Raw genomic sequence first — 25,209 nt, 5'->3', positions numbered from 1 at the left:
CGCCACCCTTTGCAATCATCGCCCAGGAGAAGCGAGCTCATTCTGGTTATTTCTTTTTTGTCCAATTATTGCCATGAGCTTTTCCTGTTCTTAGTTTTTCTGCAACCGTTACTAATAGGTGGAAAAAACTGTTGGACAGTCAATTTCTCCACAAAAGAAATCGCTGTCAGTTTTGAGATCTGGTAAGAAATTCAGGACTTCATGGAACAAGGACGAAGAAACGCTATTTTTTGTTTCCAAAAGATTCCCAGTCTTCGAGGTCAAGGTGACTATTTGCCCTCTCCCAGTACACAGACCATGTTTTGCAACCGTAGTTCGGAAGAGACGAACACTTGCTGTTTCTACTTACCGCAAGCTTATGGTTATTTCTCTCCAATCAAATTACCGCCTCGAGTGTCACCGGATCCAAGTTTACCCAGAACTGTTACCAATGGGTGAAAGAACACTTGGCAACCCAAAAGAAGCGAAGAATCGAATTGTTTTCACGTGGTCATCACCGGGTCTTATAATGGACCACGTCGAAGAAATTTATCAGCAAATAGTGTCGAAGCAGGGAACGTGATCTGCATGGGCCCACCCAATCGAAACTTTGTGCGTCATCCAAAACACTGTATGGAAAACGTGCGCGGACTGTGAATATCGACATTTGAGTTTCGAAATTTCTACAAAATTTCGTTGTTTACACCGCTCGGTACTTTGCGCGGATTTCATTCGTTCGCTAAGCGCACAATCACGGGTGCACAAGGTATAATAATCCCGGTGTATAAAACGATGGGAATATAAGCTAGTCCATGGCCGGTATCGTCGTTAGAGGCGCAACCCCCGTGAGTATTGACACTTAGGAGGTTGGCATAGGTGGTTCCTACCATAGACGATCAGTATCGGGGTATGTAATGCGCGATACGGGTTAGAAGAGTGGGACGAAGGGTGTGTCGATGGGCGTGTGTAACGTGGTTATGACAGAGGTACGAAGGTGAATACGGGTACGAGGCCTTATCTTTAATCAGGTGCAAAACACGAGGCCTCGCACGAACCGCAGGCCTCGATGTCGGCTGTTACGTGCTCCTATAGGAAACGAATAATTATTGCAAACGCATCCATAATGCAACGTGCCTGTCCGGACGCCGGGACGTCGGGACGCCGTCGGGACGCCCGGACGTATGTTAGGTCCGAGACCTGGTACCCTGCGCAACACTCTCGTGCAACGATGCTGTTTCTCAGAATGAAACCGTACCCCGTGCCTAGGTGGTGCTGCTGGTATCGCTGAAGCCGAGGACCTTATTACCTTACTATTCAGGTATATGCTCACCGAACTTATCTCCGTGTACTTTATTTACTCGCCGTGTTTGCGCTCAAATTAAATTAATGGTCGTCCCGCATATTATGTACCTCGCGAGCTACTCGCAAACACCGGTTCAATTCCACCCGGTCAAACCGCGTCTCAATTTACACACGCAATCGTACACATCCTCGATTCGCGATGCATGTTCTCGGTATCTTCAACCAGCGATATTCGTAAGGGATGAATCGTGGAGGTCAAGGTTCGTACGAACGGACGAAACAAGTTTCCAAATCCCAAGTTCAATGGTACGGTAAGAAAAGTCATCTGGCATGCGCACAAGCTTTCATCACCAGTTGACATTGGACTTGTTCGATGTGTTGTGCGAATGATTATTTAAAGGCAAAGTTAATGAAAGATCCAAAAATAATGACGCGATTCCGTGCAGTGCTAAATTTCAATGCGCACTCGGTGGGTCACGGATGAATAATTCAAACCAAGCTACACGTACGAGCATACGTGTCTGCGGGGTCTCTGGGATGGATCTATAAAATATGTGACGTGACGTTGAAAATCTAGATTATACGAGGGCACCGGTCTACCCTCCGTTTCGTGTTTCGCAATCGTTTCATTATACCTGCCTGCCCGTTCAACGTGGGGCTGAATATGTATAAATAATTGACCGATTTGTCGATGAGAATATAAAGTTAACGGGTTGAACCAGCTTGCTAATGCGGCAAAATTTACGCATTATTTTCAGTCTCTGTGCATACAAACGGTGCGAACGACGCACAGACTCGAGCGAAGGTTATCATTATCTTCAATTTTGGGCGATGGTTTAGATTCGCGATAAGAACCGATCGCTCCCTCAAGACGTACGGTTTAGATAAACGACAGATCGTATGATACATCCTCATTTTCATGAAAATTGTAGGAACGACATTGTAATACACAACCCGTGAAAGTGCAGACGTGCCTGCGAGTAACTGCGCGAAAATGTCGCGCATCGCGAGCATGATTCGCGGGTTAAAAACTAACCGCTCGACGAATAGACGAGGTGCACATCATGCTCGTGATCGTGCCGCGGTTCATGGGCTGCTCGAACGAATCGAGCGACTCGCGGAATGATAATGATCGGCGGAAGTGTTCGTGCTAAAATATGCAGATCCGGCTAAATTGCTGGGCGCAAGGGTCTGCGTACCTACAGGTCCGTGTGTACGGAGAGAGGTGCAGGGTAGGTGCAGCAAAGATCCCAGATCGAGTCGGGGTGGGCTTTGCATGGTCTGCGGACGAACGGATGGATGGATGGCGGAGGAAATTCGCCTCTGTGAGCCGCCGTTGGCGTCACGCATCCATCGCGTATAACACGCGTGGGAAGCACTTGCTTGTTTTTAATCATTATTACTTTTTCATCGCATTGTTATTATTGCGATCGTAATCTTGTCGTTTTTCTTTTTAAAAGTTTTTACTCTCTTTTCATCGTCTTTTTGTTCAATTTCATCCCATCGGGTATAATACCGCGGTATGCTTGTACTGTACTGTACACCATACTTCGCTTTTTACGATCCGTCGGCTGCGGATGGTGTATTAACCTCCTCTCCGACATTTTAAAATGCTGCGCTGAAAGCGCGCGTACATGTCGATTGATTTTTTAAAATCGACACTGAAGGATATTGGAGAGAGAAGGAAAACTGATCGTATGCAGAATCAGTCAAATTCAACTGTTAGTAACAGTTTCTTTTTTCTCATGTTCCATACACTTTTAGATCATTTTTTAACATTGCAGTGTTTCTCCCAATTCAAGAGTTGGAGTATTCGTTGAAATGAACAAGACGTCAGTGATTACAAATGTCTTGCAGGATCTTTTAGTTTCACGATACCTTGTCGATCTAGAGAATATTCTCATATATATTCACGATTCCTTTTTCCTCACAAGGAAATTACAAAGGAAATTTAACATATATATTAAAGAATGTAAAAACTGACGTTTGAAACCTGTTTATTAGTGTAACAAATACAATGCAACGAAATTTATCTATCGCATTGATGAAGCGATTCTTGAATAAAAAGAATGATCTCATTGGTTGAAAATCCGCATTTCGAATATTTTCGTCAATATGAACGAGAGTCTTCGAAGGCGGACCAGAGTCGGAATTTAGACCCTACCATAAGCCTGCAGGTACTAAGCAGAGCCTCGTTTAATACTTTTGGGTCCTCACGCCCTATTCAGAACCATGAGAGAGATATCTTTTCAATAGTTTGACCCCTTGTGGACCTTAAACCCTTATTATAACCTATTCTGGTACTTTACGTGATTCTCCTTTCGTATAAGAGCCCCTTTACTGTCGTAAGGTCCGCAAAAAGTACTGCAGTAATGTCTGGTTTGGTGATTATATTACTCTACTTACTCCAAATAATTAGATGCGTTAAGCTGTAAAAGTCATTAGCAGTAAGCGGATTAAATTAAGGTATCATGACAAAATAGAGTAATATGAGCACAATAAGTACTCTTTCATAAGATTCATACTTGCAATTAGACTTAAATTTATGCAGATGAATCTTCCGTATTGTTTTCATTTTCAATAACTGGGTCTATAATTCATCGCTATTAATTTAGAGATGATTGTCACATTAACACTTGAATCAAGTATTGATCCTAGTATTCAGTGACTGGAATTGTATGCATATTCCATGGCAAAGGACCTGTAGAGCTTTCGAAGATGTCCTACTTTGAACCTAAACGTGGAAGGAACGAAAGTATCGGGAAAGTTTGGGTCTATAATAGGTTCTCTTTTCGGTTCAGAGTTAGTTCTCTGCAGGTCCCACAACGTCCTATCAAACGTAGGACTGGCAGGCGTAGACGAGGTTCTAAATTTCGACTCGGGAAGCGACTATCCGTCGAGAAGTAGCTGCGGCGAGGGAGCTGAAAGCGAGGTTGATAAACGCCGGAGCAGAATTCCTGCAGCTCTAGTGTGTCCTATACGCTAATGAACTTAGTTACACGAAACAGCCATTAGGAGCTTCTCTGTGTGTCCCGGTAAACTTGAAACGATCCTTGCAAACGCGCCTGTCCCGTCTCCGTGCCGCACGCACGGAATCACCACGCTTGTCAAAGTTGGTTATTACAGGTATACGGGTGCACCTGATAATTTAAAAATACCGGTACGAATTGTGCGTGTAACAAAAAAGCGAGACGACGAATTGCAGGCTGAATTACAGAATCGAACAAGCTCGAAGGCTCGAAGAAAAACGTGCCAATAATTGCGGACGTTGGCGATGACGATACGCAGCTGTGTGTTCGGTAATGCGAGCGTGCAGAATTATCGTCATCGTCGTCGACGAGTCATGTGTGTACGTGTGGGTGTGCGGATGGGTATTGGATGTATAAAGACGCGTATAATACAGACAGAAGATACCTGATGGCGGGGGAAATGTTATCCCGCCCACGTTGCTTCTGTTAACAAATACAACCGACTGGTTAACATATATTTATGATAATTTATTATGCTAACAAGCCTGAGGTAGTATTATGTTTGCTTCAAATATACCTACAACAGCAACCGCACGCGCGTTTCAATGTCGAGTTATATTCCAGCATCGCCAATCGTAACCCGCAGAGCTTAATTGTATCTATTTACGTGCAGCGAGCTTTCGTTCGTTAAAATTTCATCGCAATACGGTGGAATTTCAAATTGGACCTAACGGTTGTGACGGAACTATGATTCTTCCGGAATTTCAGCTCATACTGTATCGGCCGTTTTGAACCACTGTACAAGCCTAGCTCCGTGAAGTTCGTGTACGCTAATTCGATACGCAGATACACTTGTACAACTTGCGTAGTAGGATATTCCAACAAAATAAAGGTGGGCAAATATTAGCCCGTCTATTAACGCTAAGTGAATTATTAACAGCCGTATGTAATCGTCCAACATATCTCCTAATCAATTTTGCTCGTGCCGCTTTATTACGGGAAGGTGTACAAACATAAAACGAAGTGTAAACAATCCTGTTTTAGGTAAACATTTGCCCTTGCAGTGACGGCATCCGGTTGTTGTCGAATCGCAAGAAACTACAAGCAGTCGGATAATCATGGCAAAAGGATTCAGGTAAAAAAAAGGCAGAAAAAAGTAGCTAATTCTAAACTTATCGTTTGAAATTTATCGTGAGAAAATTTGGATAATGAAACGTCGGAGACAAAAAATCAACGACAATCGACCGCTTTTTCAAATTAACGCAGGACAAATTGCGCTGATCCTGATTACGATCTGGTTTGCGATTATGCGAGTATACATATAAGGTGAAAGAGGAGTGGGAAAGATGACAAAAGGAGGGGAATGGGATGGAGAAAAACGGTAGCACGTACCGCCGCTAATTAATAGAATAAGCAAGAGTTTACTTGCGACGAACAGACGTATCACTGCAGGAAAAGTGGCATGAACTAATTAACTCCTAAGACGGACAGCTCCCGTATAATAAGAAGACAGACGAGCCTGCACGGGTTCGTTCGTAACTACACAAAGAGACGCGTGCACGGGCGTACACACTCGGATTGTACGATTCGACGAGGGAGAGAAGAGTGCTGAAAGTTTCGCCGTTACGCGCCGGTAGCAGAAGCTGGCGAAACGCGCGAATAGGTGGCCAATGCGAGGATCGAGAGTCTCGGTAGATTCGCGCGCCGAGAGGCGAAGGACCGCGCTTGCGCAATGATCGACGGCGCATGCGCATCGATCGACCGCGCACGGCGCAGGAATATACGACGTGCAAAGTTGTCGCCGTTGCGTCCGTACGATTTCTCCTCACGAGTTGAGGCGCCTCTGACGACTCGATCGAGAGATCGAGCGAAGGGCACTGTATCGCGGAGGTGCGAGCTGTGGAATAATAATTTCCGAGGACATGAGACATGATCTGCCGCAGGTGAGAGAGCCTCTGCACCGTGTTCGCGTGCGGCCACCGCTGCTGCCGTCGTCGAGAGGCGCAGCTGCCCGACGATCCTGAAACGCCGCGGGCGTCCTCATCGACGGTATCATAAGCGCGGCTACCCTTCCTGCACCTTCCTACAGGCCCTGGAGAAGGGCGCGATGCACGAGTCGGACGTGTAAAGCGCCATTATACCTCGTCGGTATGTTTCCTTGGCGTCAAAGTTGGGCCCCGGTCCTCCTCGCGTAACGTACCCGCGCTTATGACCGCGCGGTCTAATCTTCCGGGGCCCGGGCCCCGCCGGGCCCTTTGAGCGCCCCCACCACCTCGCGCTCGCCGCATCTGCGCGCATATTATGCGCGGGGCCTTTGATTTCTACCTTTTTTTCAACCTCAGCTGTATTCCTTAACCGCTCGTAACGTATTTCGATCGATCCCTTCCGTTCGGATTTTAAGTAGCGCTTCGCGTAACGATGTAATATCCCCCGGTAGTGATACGGTATATATACCCACGCGCATCCTATCACGGGTCAAACGATCACAGGTCATATCTCAGCTTTTTCAATTCTTATTAGTCGATGTTGTACCTTTTTCAGTCTGCGTCACGCACGCTGCGCACACGGTACCTTGATGTGTGCGTCGGCATGAAAGTACACGTTTTTTGCCTTCTTTGTACGGTACCGGTCGAAACTTATTTTATCATTCTTTTTTTGGTTCTGCAGATTAGAAAATTTCTTCAAGTGATCCGACGATGTAGATCACGATGAACAGTGTTTTGCTTGTATCTCAACTCGGACAGCATCGAATAAATTATTTCATTTTTGCCTTTTACAAGTTATAGAATGAACATGTTTGAGGAAGTAATTTTTTCACTCAAAGAAAAGTGTTTATGATATAACGTGGAGACCATTTTGCAAAATATTCATCGACTGAAGCTTTGAAAATTGACATAAAACACCAATAACTAACTGTGATTTTAGAACAAAAAGGTTACGGCTATATTTGACGAATTGAAGGTAACAAAAATTAAACAATTTTGTAATAAAAAACTATATCGTCATTTTTTTCGGGCGCTAATACAGAATCTACCGTATAAACTACGATATTCATACCAGCAAATACAAAACCGTTCGTTCATTAGGATTTACCAAAATTGTAAATTTTCGACAAAATTCTTCACCTTTATTTGTTCATTTATTTACTTATTTATTTATTCAATCGGGATAAAAATTACGTGAGTAAACCTGCAGGAGTAAACAAAGTTACTTGTTGGCAGAGCTGGTCCGAGAGAACTCAAACCTAAATTTGATTCGATAAATTTGATTAAACCACACTTTGATACAACTATTTCGAAATTCACGTGACCGTGTATTATTGGAAAGCTCCCGTATCGCTTCCGCAGTCGCAAGTCACTCGTTAGCGATCATCAGTTCTGCGTAAGAGCGCGGACGTTGTGTATAAAATTCTATCAGAGCTCGAAAGATAATTGAAAGTTTTGCACGAAGTGTCGATAAATCTCTCCGAGCGAGGATAATAATCGACCGACGGAGGTTGGCGGTGGAATATAAGAGAGGGTAGGTAAAAGTAACTGTGAGAAAGAACGAGATCGCATCTATACCTATGTATAGGTATATACCTATATAAAGAGAGCTGTGGAATTAAAAGAACGACTTGTCGGCTAGTTGGCTCCGCAGCCTCCCAGCTCCATCTCCTCTCCCTTCGTTCCGTGTTCGCTGAGGAGTGGATGGCGGATCCGGGGTCGGGCAATGCGAGGGTGGTTGAATACCAGGCAATCTGTTCGTCCCTCGCCCTCCCTTCGAGCCTCTATACAGAGCGCTCGGTATCGAGGGTAGGTATTATATCTATACGTGTATACCTATATATACACACCGTAGCCACACGCCGCAGAGCCGCTACCACTGCCGCACAGCGTGAAAAGCACATCCGAATTGAATCATTGCTGAATAAGCGGGAAAGTGCCCGGCGGAGCCGAGGGGGGAAAACCCCGACGACATCGGCTTTTCGCACCCCGAATCTTTTCCTCCTTTCCTTCTCGCCTCGCTTTCGTTTTTCCCTTTTTTCTCACCCCAGCGACCCCGGCTTTCACCTCAAACGTCTTATACCCTGCATCTTCCATCTCTCTTTTCTTTTTTTTTTTTTTTATACCAATTGTGCTTTTCGCGGTAACAGGTAGCTCTGTATTCTTTCACCCCCCTCATCGACTAGCAACCGTCCAGACTTTGAATCTCACTCGTTTTACTTTGGGAGCCTGAATTGTGGTTAGGAGTTCGATTCGACGGGTAATTGTTCGGGGATTTTAAAGAAACTGTGTCACTGCCTTAGCGGTGTTTACTCGATGTTAGACCGTGATTGTAAACTTATGCAAATCCGTATACTTTGTTGCAATTGGATCGTGATGTAAGCAGAATTGAAGGTCTTTACTCCTGATTGGAATGTAAAAAGACCGCTAACATAAGTCAAGGTTCGAAATATCTTTCCACAGTAAATGATCTTACTAACGATGGTCCTTTTCCACTCGATTGATTCCCGAACGAACAAATTAACCTCAAAATCAGTAATACAGTAATCACAAATAAGAAATTAAGGACAAAGATTTCACTATCAATCTGGAGAACCTAAATAAATCGGAACCGGTAACATAAAATGCTCGAGTATTAAGGATGTACAGTCGTGTGGGTCGAAATCATGCCAATTTAATTAAAATTATACGAATTGTTTTCACTTTTATTTTAGATATCAGTATAAAATTTGAAAGTAATTGTCTGAATCAAACCGGAGTTATTCTGCTTTTAATTTTTTGTGATTTTACTTCGATCCATACGATTTCCCATAAGAATCAATGTAAAGACACGAAAAATCAAAAGTATAACTCCGACACGGTTCGAACAATCGCTTTCAAATTTTACACATGTGTTCAAAATGAAAACGAGACCAATTTGTATGATTTTCATTTGCCTGAAAAAATTTTGACCTACACGTCTGTACATTCTTAAACGAAGCGAAACCTGATAGAACCCAGAGGATCGTCGGCGCCCGATAATGCGATGGCAAAGTTGAAAGTGTGTCGAGGGGATCGGGGTTGATGGTCGGCAGAGGCACTTGCCCGCGATCCGGGTGACTCGGGCCGCTGTTCTATGCCCCATTCTTCGCGGTGGAACCCCATTTGCGAGAAGAGGCCGTGCACACGCAGGGACCCCGGGGGTTGTGCGGCGGGCGTCGCACCCCATTTCGGAGTTTAGCCCAGCGGCATAAACACTAAGTTGGCTCAGTGTTCTAATTGAAGGACGGAGGCGGGGGCGGGCGAACGGACGCCGCTCCACTCGAGGAGGGCGGCGTTTCCAACCCTGCAGGGCGAGTTGCCCAAGTGTGCCGACGTCCGTGTGTATCGCTCGTTGGGTCTACCCGTCTATCAGGGAGCGCGTTATCCCGCAGCCCTTGACTAGGTGCGCCAGGTTCATCCCCGGGATCTTTGAGCCGCCTCCACCTTCCGCTGGTTCATTAGCCCGGAGCCCTGCAACGGAGGCGGTGACGAGCCTTGAGCAACAGTTTGCGGTGTGTACGAAGGGGGTGCTCTCCTTATTCCCGAGAACGACGACGATGCTCCCATGCTCTCAAAACTTACCCCAACCCAAGTTTTCACCGCGAAGCAAACGTTGTCCCAGCTCCGTGCCGACAATGAAGACGAGAACTGTATACGCAAAGTTTATGCGAGACCCCGGTTGTTACCAGGCTGCGTTTCGCCCTCCCGTTCCCTCAACCTCGGAGAACATCTCCCTTCGTCTTGTCCTCCGACGTATCCGACCCCGAGTCCCTCGCGTGACGCTCGAAAATCGAGGAAACTTTCACGGAAAGCTTTTGTTACAAGTTTTCCCCGAGTGTCTGCAGTACGTATCTAGCCATCCGGCGCGAGTTTCGACACTCGCAGTAACACCGGCCTACTCACGATTCTCACCAGGATGTGTAACTATGGATGTAGAAGGCATTTCGTTCTACACGTAAAGACGTTTAGGAGACGGATAACTCTGCGTATGCATGTTTGGCAATCTCTTTCGGAAACTTGGACAATGCCTATTATAGTGCTTGTAACTTTCCGTACACGTACACGGATACCATTCTCATCCGGAAGCTTGAGAAGGTATCTCTTGAAAGATCTCTTCGACAGATCTATCATTTCCAGAATAAATGTACGCACCATGATCATAAATGGCCTGTCGAAGCGGGCAGAAGACCAGAAAAGACCACGAGAAGGCGATAATGACTGCATCGAAGTAGACACGACCATGTACCCATTCGCCTTAATGGATCCTTCGGGATTCTCGCTACTGGATATTCCTCCGAGCAAGAAAATCCTTCAATCCCAAGCGAGGGAGAGAATCACGGATGATGGACGGGGGGAACGAAGTCCCGAAGCATAACCGGAGGCTCAGTGATCAGGGGTTCGAAACCTCGATACGAAGACACAGCTCCATCGAGCAACGTGCACACGTTTGACTTATGACTACACTGGATACGGGGATGTTGTCCAAGTCCACGTGTCCCGCGGACTTTTAATGTAACCATACGAAAGGCGCGTGCATCAGGGATGCAGGGCTCTGACATTGCCGCTGTTGTTGTTGTTGTTGCAGAGAAGTGATCAACGATCGACGCGCGTCCCCAAGACTTTGTCGTATTATAAACCTACGTGTACGAGTATACCTACACCTAATGGCGCACGTGTCCTGCGGGCCATGCGGGATCCGGACACGTGTCACGTGTGCCTTACACCGCACTACCACTTCGCAGACCAATGTGTACCCCCATGTACCGCGTACATTTCGGAAGGAAGGAGTCTCCCACGTGCGACAAGTGCATGGCGGCCTGCAGGGGGATGGTGGAAGGCGCTTGACAAGTGCGGCCTTATAAATGTCACTCCCTTAAACCCCTGCGGAAATGACCGTGCGAACTTACACAGCGGCCCAGTGACGCTATCAAAGTACTCGAAGGAGGCGTGAGGAGAGCTTCTGGGGTGCCTGAATCGTGTCCTGTGTCCTGCACGTGCAGTCGAAATGTAATGAAAACACGTCAGGCAAATTAATTCTAACAAGTCTCTCTTTTTCTGTGAAGAAGAAGAAAAAGGGGTCCAAACTCTCGAAAATGGTAGGGAAAAAAACTCTCATATAAAGAATCCCACGTTTTAAATCATTCTTTCACTTCCTAGGCAACAAACAATACCTGAGTATATTCATCTTATCACTGGTTTTGACCGATCATTTGACTTGAAATTGTTCAACAAAATTGGCAACTCCATTTCATCCGAAATTTGTAATCCTCTTAGACAACTTCGTCAACTTTCACTTCGTGTTGCGGGGATTTATACACAGTGTGAGATTTTCTTCGTGTAAATTTTTACTCTTTCGATTACGACTTTCGCACGAAACGATCGTTGCGCGGAGTTGAAAATATACGAGAGAATTTTCAACGTTGTGTATGGAATAATAAGCGGGCAGTATACAAGAGCTCGGCCGGCTGACTGGGTTCCTCTTAATATTCATACGTATGCAAAGATCGCGTGCGACGTCGGGTTCACGTGGTGTTACCGTAAACGGCGACAAGACAGCCGCTTATTAGAGAGCGTTATACGTCGGGTTTTATCTATTGTCTCTACGTCCGTTTCATATAATATATTATACAATATGCCTCCGATTACTCGATCACAGACCAGATCTTAGACGACCCTCGACTTTTATACATTGCGGAGACGGAAGGTTAGCGCGATCTGATTTAACGCCTCAGAGGATAAGACCCAAGGTGTGCCTTGTACTTAGTGCTACTCTGCCAGGTATAAATGAACTGATCCTCTATCTCGCGGATTAACCAGAGGCTTTCGCGATCCTCGAGCGGAGACAAAGTTCGCGTTGTTCGTTTCAAGCCGCAAACTTCGGAAGCCTGATTCAGCAGAAGAATTCCTTACACTGCGTGGTTTCTGCGAGGTTCAATTATTTAGTCACTTCAAGTATCAGCAAAACACTAATCGGAAAAATCGCTGTTTTGCATATTCAGAACAAGTTTAAAGTACTTCGGTTAGCAAAATATCAACTGTACAGCTGTGAAGATGCACACTTTTAAAAATTACCGTGAACATACTACACATTTACTATGCAAAAGATTTGTCAATTTACGAAATCAGGTTACAAATTTACAAATACGGTGCAGCGACGTAAATTATTATGTATTTGTATTAATTTTCCATGACAAAATGGGTGACCAGAAAATCGTTTGTTCCGGTAACGATCAGTTCGCAAAGTTGCCGGTCATCGTGAACCGATACAGAGATACACCATGGATACTACCTAACCGTACCTTGTAAGGGGGGAAGAGGTGGTTGCTTTTTAATTAAGACCATATAGTTCCACGGGGCAGCCGAGGAATTAAAAGCTGGATCACAGCTGGTATTGTTGGATCAGAATCGAGGCTGAATTACAAGGCGACCTGAACGAAGGGTGGGCAGTATATGTGACAACAACGCAGTATCGCGATACGATCCCGATAATATCAGGGATGTGCAAAAGTTCCCGGCGTCGCACGTGGACGACGATACGTAACGTTGGTTGTGTTCGAGACTTTGCTTTCCTATCTCAAGCATTTCTGTATCGTACGTGGTACGAAACTGACCATAATCTAGAAAGAAAATAGGATGTTCTTATCCTGAAAGTTTGTGCAAAAAATGGAAATGGACTGACACGAGTGAAAGTACGCGTAGAGAGTGATTCTCAAAATTTCCATGCTAATTTCGATCTGTCTGATAAAACACGTTCTGGAAGACCCCGTGAGCTGAAATCCGATGATTTGCAAGGACTGCTGGATCCAGATGACTCCCAATCGAGTATACAGTACAGAAATGCTTGAGATAGAAAAGCAAAGTCTTGAACAGAACCAACGTCAGGTATCGTTATCCACGTGCAACGCCGGGAACTTTTGCACACCCCTAATAACAGTAGACTTTCACTGTTTTCTCTTTTCTCATTTTGTTTTTAATTTTTGTCCTCCTCCTTTGCTCGCCTCTGTTTCTCACTCTCCTATTAAACCATCAAACCATGCAGTCGCGCTGGTTCCTCCTAGCTGCTTGGCGCAACCCGTCGCGTCGCCCGGAAGTGGAAACGGTTTTATCTGCGGGCCCGAGGTGGACACCGAACCAACATACAGGTGCGTCCGCTCTTTCATTATCGCGGTCAATAAATTTCTTTTAAAACTTCGTTTAATTGCTCTAGCGTCACTCCGGCTTCCCCTTCTCATCCAAAAGCTCCGACACCTTTTGCAGCCGCGCTCTGCAGCGCCCTTGTGATATATGTACTTCGGGGTACCTTCTCGATGTCAGGGGGCGTTTTCCCCGTTTATATGACTCAATATTAGCCGGTTATTCACCCAGCGAAAAGCGTGAGAGAGTATAAAACGAAAATACGTCAACGTTATTTCAAAATGTGCCGTAAGATTTTTACGTTTCTGCTTTAACTAAATTGTATTTTTAGAATAAATCTTACGTTCAGCCGTTCTGAGCAACCAAAATGTATATAACACAGATTTATATTGACTTGAATAAATTTTGATGCACATGTATATATCAACTGTAGCCTATTCGCAGAGAGCTCTTAACACAGATTAGCAAGTGGATTCATTTTCTATGTTCATTTATATTCGTACACTAGACTTTGTTGCAAAGGTTTACGTTTGTTAACATAGTTAACGAATGAAACGCCCCAACTGCATATACAACGTTTTAAACTAAGTAATTTGTAAACGAACCTCGACGAGAAATATTCAAACAATTAATGTTAAGCGTGGACTGAAAAATTGAATATTATTCGTATTTTTGCCGAGATACTTCGAAATCGGATCCGGGTTGCGAAAATGTTTCGCTGATCCATTAGCAAGGTAAATGGAAGGAAGAAAAGGGGATGACAAAAGATGAGAAAAATGTTAAAATTCGGGGATTTCCGAGGGCCGATTATCGGGATTCGTGACCCGGACGAGGCTCGACGAGGACGTGGAGGAATGTCGCGAGCTTCTGACCAATAAGTCGACCGGACTTGTCCGCATACGCGGCACCTAGCCACACGCGTTATAATGCAGGTATACCGATAAGTCCGAATGAAGATGGAGAGCCGGAACGCCCAAGGAATATATGAATAGAGATATCAGCTGCTGGCGAGTAAACGCGAGCCGATCATCGCGACTCGTGAGCTTTTACATAGACTCTACCAAACTTCACCGTGGCTGAATTACACTTTGTCTATTTGTTTGTCTATGAATTGCAGTTCGGTTCCCACAGACAGTTTCTCCTTCTCACTACTTTTCCTCCTCCTCTTGTTCTTCTTCTTCTTCTTTCCTTTCCTATCGGTTTTTTTTTTTCTTTTTTTTTCGTTTCCCCATGTGCGCCACGGGGCCACATCACAAGGCTGTTACTACCAGGTGAAGGAGTGCATGTCGCCGTGGGAAAACCATACGTGAGCCTAACTAACTACCAGCCTCTCGTGCACTACGCCTACAACTATTTATTTCAACTTATAACTCCTACGCGTCCATTCGGCACCGCTTCTTACGCATCTCTTATCGCTTGACCGTTCGTTGCTCGATGAATTTAACAGCCTAGATCGGACAACTCACGTATACACAGAGAAAAGTGAATTTTTTTCGTTGGATACGAACTTACTGGAAATTCAGTGACGATACGTAGATTTTAAATATATTTTAGGAAAGTTTGCGTTAAAGTAAAAAAAAAAATCATTATTTATTATTATTAATTCTTGACTATTTATTTCTTCATTCGATTCATTTTTCTCGGTCCAGCGTAAGATTGATTCTTAAAAAATGTTATAATTTTATTCGAAGTAAATTTCAGAAACATTTCTCATTCACCGATAAGAAACTGGCAAGCTTTCAAAATTGTCCGCTCGATACTCGTTTAGATCCGCGAAATCTTTGCAAATCTAAGAAATCAAGTACTGACGGTTAAAAATTCTAAAAAAAATTATTCAAAAACATAAACCTTCAAGAAAATATAGGATAATTTTATGAAACACGATATCTATTTTGCAGGTCAAGTTTGGGAAATTTGAAAAAGCTTTCAAATCAAACTTCTCCCATACCATGTGATTTCGCTTATTGTTAGAATTACAATATTCATCGAATTTTCAATTATTAATTTTTTTTTTGTTTTTTATTTTTTATCTCTTTATTTTGTGACATCACCTGAGTTTCACATCTCGCCTTGCTTGCCTGAAAACAGCGATTTATACCTACAACAGCTGTATATGGATACAATTCTCGAGCTACGGAAGAAGAAGAAGAAGAAAAAGAAGATGAAGAAGAAAAAGAAAAATCCGAGAATGCCTCTGAAATTTATCGCTGTTCGTAGACTGGCACTTTTTGACGGTACACCATCAATTATACTGATTCATCAGTTTGGAAGACACTGCTATATCACACGGGGTTTCACTCGGCGAGAGGAACGGAGGGAGGGAAGCTTAGCGGAAATTTTCGTGTTCCGTGGAATTTATTACCGTGACGTAATAGCGTCAGAGGACTTGTTTCATTATACATATATTTATACGTATATATTATAAATACCGTACAGATTATATTCCCTTCCCGTTTAAATACCGAAGCTAGACTAAATTCGCTATCCAATAAAATTTGTCGAGCTGCAATCTTTGAGTTACAAACTATACAAATACTACATAACGTCTTATTTTTGGATAATTAATTCGTTTGGTTAAAATCGTACAAATATCAGCATAAGTTTTACAAATTTGTTATTTGGACAACCGTTAATTCATACCCGAGAGAATTTACAACCACCGCGGTCGGATTTTATGTTTATCACGATTTTTATACTCTTACTATAGCGTTTTACCGGGAAACGATGAATGGCTTGTTAATAATTAACATCGCGGCGAGAGGTGCTAATTAATCAATTGCGTATATTTTGCTCACTGATCACGGTTTAATAATAGCGATAAAATATGGAACACGATCACGTTACACTTCCTCCCGGGTTTTCGGGACGTCGCGGCGTCGCTTGTTTCTCTTCCGCTCGAGAGATCCGTAACCGTAGGAAATAATATAACGAGTCCCAAAAGGGAAGGAATGAAATATGGATCAACAAACGCTTGACGGCACCTCGTGAATACATATATATATATATATGTATATATGATACGCGTATATTACGAGTATAATATGGCAGAGATTAGAAACAATACGTGGTTAATTAAAACAATGTGCGCGGAACTGGAAGCGGAATGCTGGAAATAAACTGCGACTTCCGCATCACCTCGGGAAATAAAGAGAGAAAAATAGAGAACAAATGCCAGAGGATGGAAAAGAAAAAATTAAACTTTCGGTAAAACGGACGGCACACTGCCAGTTATCCAAAGTTAGAATTTGTCCTTGTAATTCAATACCATGTGTATCGCATATTCAATGTCTTTGTTACGTGGAAATAAACCTTGTGTCAAAATTTGACGCCGATTAGAGTAGTATTAACGTAAATACAGCGTACGATGCTTCTAAATATGGCTTAATTGATCATTCTTGGGTTAGAAAGTAATTCACTGGACAATTTGGGTGCGTGAGCTGTATCCAGAGAATTTTGGTACGCTTCTGAGAATATATTTGAGAATTTTACTTTAACAATAATTAGCTCGCTTATCTATTTCACTTTCAAACAAAATGTAAAGCTTTCAAGTTTTACAAAGTACGAGAGATACGTCGTATTGATAGACAGCGATTAACGCGTTTCTACCAGCTACGTTTGAAAACGTTGGTTCTGAATGATTACCCGGAAGTCAGTAACGTTAACGAAACGGAAGATTGATCGAAACAATCGCTAATTTGCAAGTTTATAATGATCGTGCAAAGTTTCTCTCGAGTTTTCAAAATACCTACGAGCTTAGCGTTTGTACTGAATATTTCGGATGATTGTAAAATAGCGAAATGAACCATTTTCGAAAGAAAATACATTCACTTCCATACTCGGAAGCATTGCAGTCTAACAATGCTCCGTATTGCTTAAAATTCCGACAGAACGTTTATCTCCGGCAAAGGAAAACAAGCTTGCAGTTTTATTATCAGTAGATGAAGCAAGGCGTTTCGAATGCACACTCCTATGCACCGATAGAAGTTTCTAAATGTAAAAAGTACAGGTGTCTTCGACTATTTTCACTTATCACCATAACCGAAAAATATAATTATAGGTCCGAAGTGGAAATTAACTTTGTAGCTCTAACCAGAAAATTCGTTACGTGTCACGATTCTTTTGATGAACTTTACTGATTCTACATTTCCTTGTAACTATCGTAATGATCTGATGTTGATTCAATAATGAATCGACGTTAAGGCCTTGTAAGATTAAAAGAAATGTGGTAAACTGTACAAACAGATTTAATGCTGCAATAATAAGAATAAACTGAAATAACGATAACTACACGGAGAGAAGAAAAAAAAGCAGATTTTACTCAAAACCGTGGAAAAAGAGAAACAAAAAATCTATTATACAATTTTTTTTTTATGCAACAGTACAACATGTCGGAAATATTTTCCCAAAGGTTCAAGTCAATTAGAGTAAAAGTCTACGAAAGAGAGACTTTGGAAATTCCTCTCATCAGGCTCGACCGGCCGAGAGCGTCGCAGGTTTATCGTTCTTTTCTCAAAACTATATTTTTGGAGTCTGTGGCTACGATTTCTCAAAAACTAATGCACCGATCGAATTGAAATTTTGTACACTTCTTCTAGATAGAATTGACTCGCGATTGAACGGAGAATTTTTTTTTTCATACATCACTACTTATTTTACAAGGCAATATATGGTGTAGATTTTACCGAATATCGCATTTCTTGCATAAAACTCTACCAAAACTTCAAATTACAATTTTTTTTTATTTAAATCCTTCGTCCAATCACAAGCTATACTCACTTAGTAACAGAAAATATTGGATTTTTTTTAATTCTGAATTCTTTGAATCTATCACGAGTTATCGCGGCCACCGCAAAGATACTTTTTTCCAAGGGCCGAACATCTGAATTTTCAAAACGTTGTTCAAATATTCTTATTTTCCATTCTTAATAGTTTGAGTAAAGTAATTGTTGTATTAAATTAAAAAAAATTTAGAGACGCTGTACTTTTCTTCACCTTCGAAACCCACGCAGCCCCTTGAACCGTTTCATTATATCGACACACACGTTTCACTGCTACAAAAATTGAAATTCTTCGCAGCGTTACGTCCGATATAAAAGGTGTCCAGCCGTCATGAGTGGTCATATATCGTCCGAACGCTACCTTATCGCGGGCGAATCTGAACTCAAGTACTTAAAGGCAGGTGCGGATGCTCCGCGTCTTTGACCACGCGCCCAGCCCTAATGCCTCCGATTCTTTTCGATCCCGTATCGATGTATCGTATTCGTTCATACAGCTTTCCTATCCGCTCATTTAAACGTGTATACGCCGCCTGAATGCCTATAATTTCGGGCGAAATTACAGGTTGCGCGGTAACTTTTTTTCCTATCGTATTTCCACGTCTTATCGTCTCTCTACACAACGAGCTTTTCCCTACCTCGAACCTCGGGGTCCGTCGGACCCTTTCTGATCTCAATTTTTATTCCTCATTATGTTTCTTCCGCGGCGATATGAGGGGCGCAACAAAAATCCCCGAAATTGAAACGAAATTACTGTGTTTACTCTCTCGTCAGCGGCTATTTCTATTTCCTCCTCGACTCTGATCCATGTAATGACATCTAAATCCTTCCGCGCGGGAGGGCTCGATAGGTATAATTATTTTTATTGCTGTTTGGCTTGGGCAAACGAACGGAATATACACTCGGAATCAACCGCGCGTGCCACAGCTGCAACACTTCTTCCCCACTTCGTCGTATTACTTCATTTTATTCGAAGGATCGGCTCGTGGAATCTATCTAGATTTTTCGCACTCCGATGTGATATGATCCACGGTGTTTTGCCCGACAGGTGCGCCGCCATCTTTCGAATCTATCTCTGCCTGTTATTTAGATAATATTTACACCGCGCGTATCAAGATCATTATTAAAATTCTGCCCGGTTATAATTTGATCACGTTCTGAAAATCGTGTTATTCGGATGAAATTTAAACACGCGTTATTCGTTGTAATTCAGATTTAATTTTCGGTTGGAAATTCAGTGTATTTTTTATAATTTTCAATATTCTCCTACGTATTACTTAGGCTTCTATTTTGCTTCCGTGCGTGGTTTTGTTATTCCTAGAACATGTCGTGTCTGTGAAAGAGCTCACTGAAATTTTGGAGTGAGAATATTTCACACCTGATTTCATAAAAAACTCTAATATTCACTTCGAATCGCATTGAATACTGCGATTGTTCTTAATTCCTATTAAAGGAAAAGGTTTTACGAGGCTGCAGAAGTCGCTGAATTTGAATTTGACGTTTAATTTTACAAATCGCGCTGAGAGAAATTTTTAGTTCCGTTTACGGCTCATTACTTAACTATTTTCATTTTTTACCACAATCGAAAAATATAGTTCTAGGTAGAAAATGAAAATTAGTTTTCTAGTATCCGTTACTATTCTCTCTCATTACGATCACTGTTGCTATATTTTCTTGCAACCGTTGCAAAAATTTAACGCTTGTGCGACATTAAATTGACATTGAAGCCTTATTCAACTAAAAAAGTAGAGTAAACCTCAGAAACTGATTCAGCGTTGCAATAACCAAAAAAGGATCGACGATAGCGCAAAATGGTTAGGCGTACCTCGTTTTTCGTAATTCCAACGATATTCAAACAGTTTTTTTTTTAACGATACCTGTTTTACGGAATTTTTCTAGTTAACGTAACAAATGAAATTTTTCTCTGTGCGTTGGGGAATCGAAAATGCAAAACTCGTGCGCTGTGGTTAAAACGTAGGCCGCAAAGCTCGAGTCCAACAACGAGTACCTGCAAACATCGTTTACTGTATCATCGTACGCGTTTCGCTGTTGTACAAAGGTTGTAATAAATACACTCAAGCACGAGGTGAAAATGAACGGTTGCCCTTCTTGTTTGAATGAAAATTACGAGCTCCGATTATCGCGGAAATATAAAGCCGTCTACATTTGTTCGCATAATTCTCTCTCCGCATACACGCGTTATACGTGCATAACGCTTCGGATACGTGGCAATGCACTAGTTTCATTACTTTCCGATATCTCGTTTCGTGCTTTGCAGCGTAAATTGCGCAACGATAACGTCTTTCCCGCGCCAAAACCTTTTAGCCTCGTTGCTGCATCGCAGGTTTTAGAAAACACTCGATATATTCCATACGTCTCATATTTAGCTGAACTTTACGTCTCATGCCAATGCAGTTTGTTTTTTATTTCATGCCCGTCAGGATAACGCGTCGTTCTCAGAAACTCCTTAATCTTAAAATTAGTCAAAATGACAACGTGATAAATCAAACGTTAGAATTTCAACTTGAAAACTTAATCGCATGATTCATACGCTCATAATCGAACCACGATTTCATGTGAAGACTATGTAAAACGTTTTTAAATAATTTAAGTGTGTTTCGAATGAATTTATATGTATTTTATCTCTCGGCGACGGAATACAACTTTATTTGTTAGAACGATGTTATTTCATAATTTACTCTGTCGAAACTTTTTTTGGATTAGTCGATAAAAGTTTGTTCAGATTTAGCGCTCGTCTTCGAAACTTCATTTTTCGATGACTAAACACTGGCCAAGAGTAACGAAACATTGTTATCTTCGAACAGTGACGTAGACGCTGTGCTCTTGTTTGTTATATAGACGGTAAAAAAATTCACTACGTTCCGAAACCTAATTTTTTTTTTTATCGAATCAAGATTTTTGGAACAAAATGCATCAGCAAATCGAAAGCAAAAGCAAATCGCGTACCTAGATTATTTTCTCGATACAATAACGTCAGCGAATAGAACCGATTTAACAAAAAATCATTCCAACATCGTCTGTCTTTACGTATTAGATGAAGATTACATTGAAAAATCTGATCGATAAAACAGTTTGATCAAATTGTACACGTAAATAGTGAAGAAAAAAAAAAAGAACTCTAATTTGCCACCTTGCAATAACTCTCAAAACGTTGACTTTTCAGGATACAAACCTTGATCCTTGCTTTATTACAATTCACCGAATTCCAGACCTTCATAAAATTGCAAAATACCGTCATTTCCAAAACACGCGTCGTTCACTCGTAACGTTTATTACTATCCACCAACATCGACCTCGTTATTATTTCACAGCACTTGAACGTCCTCGCCTAGAAAACCGCACCGCGTGTCAAATCCGTGACATTCCGCAACCCTCGATCGGTGTTTATTGGAAAAAAACAAAAAACAAAAAAAAACAACAAACTCGAAATTCTCGCAAATCGACGATCTTCCAACAAGGTGGAATTAACTCACCTCCTGCTGGTGCATAAGGTACTCCGAAGCTCCGGTTGGCTGGGGTGGCTGATCAGGGTTCGCGACATCTTGAAGGAGGCCCACGTGCTCCCAACAGTCCTCCGACATGTCCATGCTGCCCGGCGATTGTACCAAAGTAGAAATCGGAAGAGAAATTCCCTCGAAAACGCGCCTCGACGAACGTCGACACAATCTGTTTATCAACAATATCAATATCCTTCGATACGTGCACAAAAGTCACCGCGATCACTGGCCGTCTGTGTGTATCTTTCATACATGCCCCGAGTAACAACCGTCCAATGAAGACAGAACAATATTATCTTCGTACAATAGGCGATGTGCACAAAACCGTAACGGCGATTCGATTCAAAATTATCACTTCACGAACATTCAACAAAAAAACAATAAAAAAAAAAATACAAAAACGAAAAAAAAAAAACGCCGCAATCGTCAAGTTTTACAATCACTGATACGCATGATACGATACAGTCGTTGCCGACTTTTTTGCCCGCGTAAGATTGTCTATAGGTATAATATGATTATTACCGCAGTTTTTTTCTTGTTACAATGGTTTTTGTTTTTTTTTTTTTTTCTTTCGTTTTCAAATCCCGAAATCGCTGCAGTTTATACACCGCACCGCGACACCGGTTCGCTGCTGCTGCTGCTGTTGCTGGTGGTGCAGCGCGGATAACCACCGGCTATAGAGGTGACCCACGGGTGGTGGTCAGCCGGCGAGGAATGAAGTCGCGTCGCCGGGTTAGGTTGGACCCAATGGAGTTGCGGCATTAGGGGCGCCCCGGGAGGGGAAATGCGGCGCGGGTGGCGGGCGGCGGTCGGCGAGGGGGGGAGGGGGGTGGCGTAGAGAGAGATGGCGGGGGTGGGGGAGGAGGACCGACCGGGCCCCGAGGACTCGGGGGACCGACGCGACTCGCCTGACCCTCCTCGCGGGGCCTTAATCCTGCCGCAGGCCGCGGAATTCCGCTCGATTATATACGATTACGACGTACCGCGAAAATTCTTTCCCGTATTTCCGTTACGAAGAATCAATTTCTTCGATTCGTTGAATTTTGAAATTTTATCCTTTTATATATATATATATATATACACATATTGAGCGTTGGTAATTTTATTTGTCTTGATTTTTCTTCTTCTTCTTCTTCTTCTTCTTCTTCTTCCGGTTGATGTTTCTTCGGACGCGCGAAGCTGCGGTGCAGCTCGTGTTTCGGAGGGTAAAGTCTGCCGGATCCGGGGAACCGAGTGCGGCTCGGGCTTTTTGGTAATGACGTGATTAGCCCGGGTCGTTTTGAACGCGCGTGCGGGCCGCGTCGGCGTGCCTGCGTCACTGCGACGGCCGAGCGTCGCGACGCTTGCCTCCGGGGCCACGTGCGGGTACCAATAACCGGGCATCTCTCCGCTCCCGACGCCGACGCCGCCGCCAACGCCGCCGGCGAAAGTGCGCGGACACTTCCGCCCCCCGCGGAACCCGGGTTAACCTGAGGATGTATACGGCCTACGGATTCACACAACGCGATCCGACGCGGCCCACTGGGAGGTGGCGGCTCCGCCTGCTTTTACCCGCTCTAACCTATAAGTAGACTCGGTGGCGGGGCCCGGATTCACTCGCTAATCGTAAGCTGGCGGCGCTTGTGTCACGGGTTTTTCGAAAATTGGGGCGGGGGTGAAAATATGGAAAGACGAAACTCGGAGGGACAAATCGACGAATTTTTGAAGAAGCGATTGTTCTGCTTCGAGAATTTTTAAATGCAAAGGGTTGAAGTCGGCGGATGGAGAGAAATAGAAAAATCGGAATATACGCTGTTAGATGTGGCGAAAATATCTTGTAGAAGTCCACACTGAGAAAAACTTCGTTTGTTACAGCGACTAGAAAAATTGAGTAAAACAGGTATCGTTGAAAAAAACTGTTTGAATATTGTTGGAGTTACGAAAAACGAGGTACGCCTAATCATTTTGCGCTATCGTCGATCCTTTTTTGGTTATTGCAACGCAAAATCAGATTCTGAGGTTTGCTCTACTTTTTTAGCTAAACAAGGCTTCAATGTCAATTTGTCGTTGCACGAGCATTAAATTTTCGCAACAGTTACAAGAAAATATAGCTACAGCGGTCGTAATGAGAAATAATAGTAACGGACACTAGACTTTCCGGTAACAGCTATAAAACTAATTTTCATTTTCTACCTAGCACTATATTTTTCGATCGTGGTAAAAAATGAAAATAGTTAATGACTGAGCGGTAACCGGAACTCAAAATTTCTCTCAGTGCACAACATTTTGGTGTTGATTTTAAGACCACTCAGTGTCGAGAACCGAACGATTTACACCGATGATGTTTAATTGCAATGGCATATAGTTGTTAGTTTTTTCGCAACAAGATAAAAGGGTAAATGATATTATTGTGAATAATTTCCTCTTCACTTTAGTTTTAGCTAGGCAATTGTTTGCAACAAGCTAGTTTTTAAGTCCACTCCTGAATTGCACACCCTCGAGATCTGATTCTTTTTTTTTTAATCAAAGAAAGTGCAATTCGTCTAGATTAATATGATGAATTGAATTTTTTCTTAGATATAAGTATCACTAATACCCACTAAAACCTCGCAATTACAGATTTTTCGGAACATCATTACTTTTACAATAAAATATATACTGAGAAAAAAAAGGTTTTTCGATTATAAAAATCTTCGATCGCAAAGCTGACTGTCTTATAAGAGAGAGAGAGAGTTTAGAGTTGAGGTAAAACTTTGAAAAAATGAGGCAATTGTTTTTTAATTATTTGCCGTTAATTTGGGTCATGGGGCGGAAAAATTTCGTCATCATTCTAAATAAGGACCGACCCAGTGTCGACTATAGTGCGTATTCCAGTGATTATGCAATGAATAAATAAACATCCCCGGCTCTTCCTCTTCTCGATGGTTTCCAAGCTCCTGCAGCAGGTATCGAAATACAAACGATCCCAGCAGAACGATGATCAAAGCTGCTCGCATTATCGACACAGGGCATTTAGCTGGGACTCTGTCGCATTTAATCGGTCAGGTTCTACCTGTCGGCGCGCAGCAATATATCGGGGTGGGTTAAAAATCAATAAATATCCGTAATAGTCCCCCTGCACGTGCATCGGGGAGGTAGGTTGACGCAAATTGACTCTTGGTGGTAATAAATTGCGAAACGGACCCGTTTCATTAAGGCCCGAGCTGTTCTACCGGTATCATTTTTGCAGATCGACACAGCACAAAGTCGCGGAGAGTGCAACGGCATAAAAGGTTCTCGAATCGGCGACATGACCGATCGCTAACAATCGTTAGATCCGTATAGATCGGTGCCATTAAACTCATTAGGCGAGAAAAGAACGATCCAATCGATCCGCTCTTGCAATTTCCCAGAAAAAAATAATCCCGACATTTTTCCTTTTGCAAATTATACGAAGAAGAAAGGATCGTGTTCTAAATTTAGCAACATTCTTGCCTGCAGCGGCGACCTTCGAAAAATTTCGATGCAAAAAAAAAAAAAAAAAACAACATATATTATCCTTTGTACG

The 25,209-nt window shown here is 42.8% G+C and overlaps 1 protein-coding gene across 3 annotated transcripts in view; it reads right to left on the bottom strand.

Annotated features, from left to right (window-relative positions):
- Window positions 1-22,037, bottom strand: part of LOC107219345 (homeobox protein araucan) — a 70,814-nt gene extending 48,777 nt beyond the window's left edge. For all 3 annotated transcript variants that reach the window (XM_046732640.1, XM_046732639.1, XM_046732641.1), the window contains exon 1: window positions 21,660-22,037. In XM_046732640.1, the coding sequence (XP_046588596.1) occupies window positions 21,660-21,773 (114 nt within the window). In that variant the 5' untranslated portion in view covers window positions 21,774-22,037. The remainder of the gene's footprint in view (window positions 1-21,659) is intronic.
- Window positions 22,038-25,209: the final 3,172 nt, after the last annotated feature.

This window comes from Neodiprion lecontei, chromosome 2 (genome assembly GCF_021901455.1).
Source record: "Neodiprion lecontei isolate iyNeoLeco1 chromosome 2, iyNeoLeco1.1, whole genome shotgun sequence".
NCBI lineage: Eukaryota > Metazoa > Arthropoda > Insecta > Hymenoptera > Diprionidae > Neodiprion > Neodiprion lecontei.
This window is presented reverse-complemented; position numbering and strand designations above follow the sequence as displayed.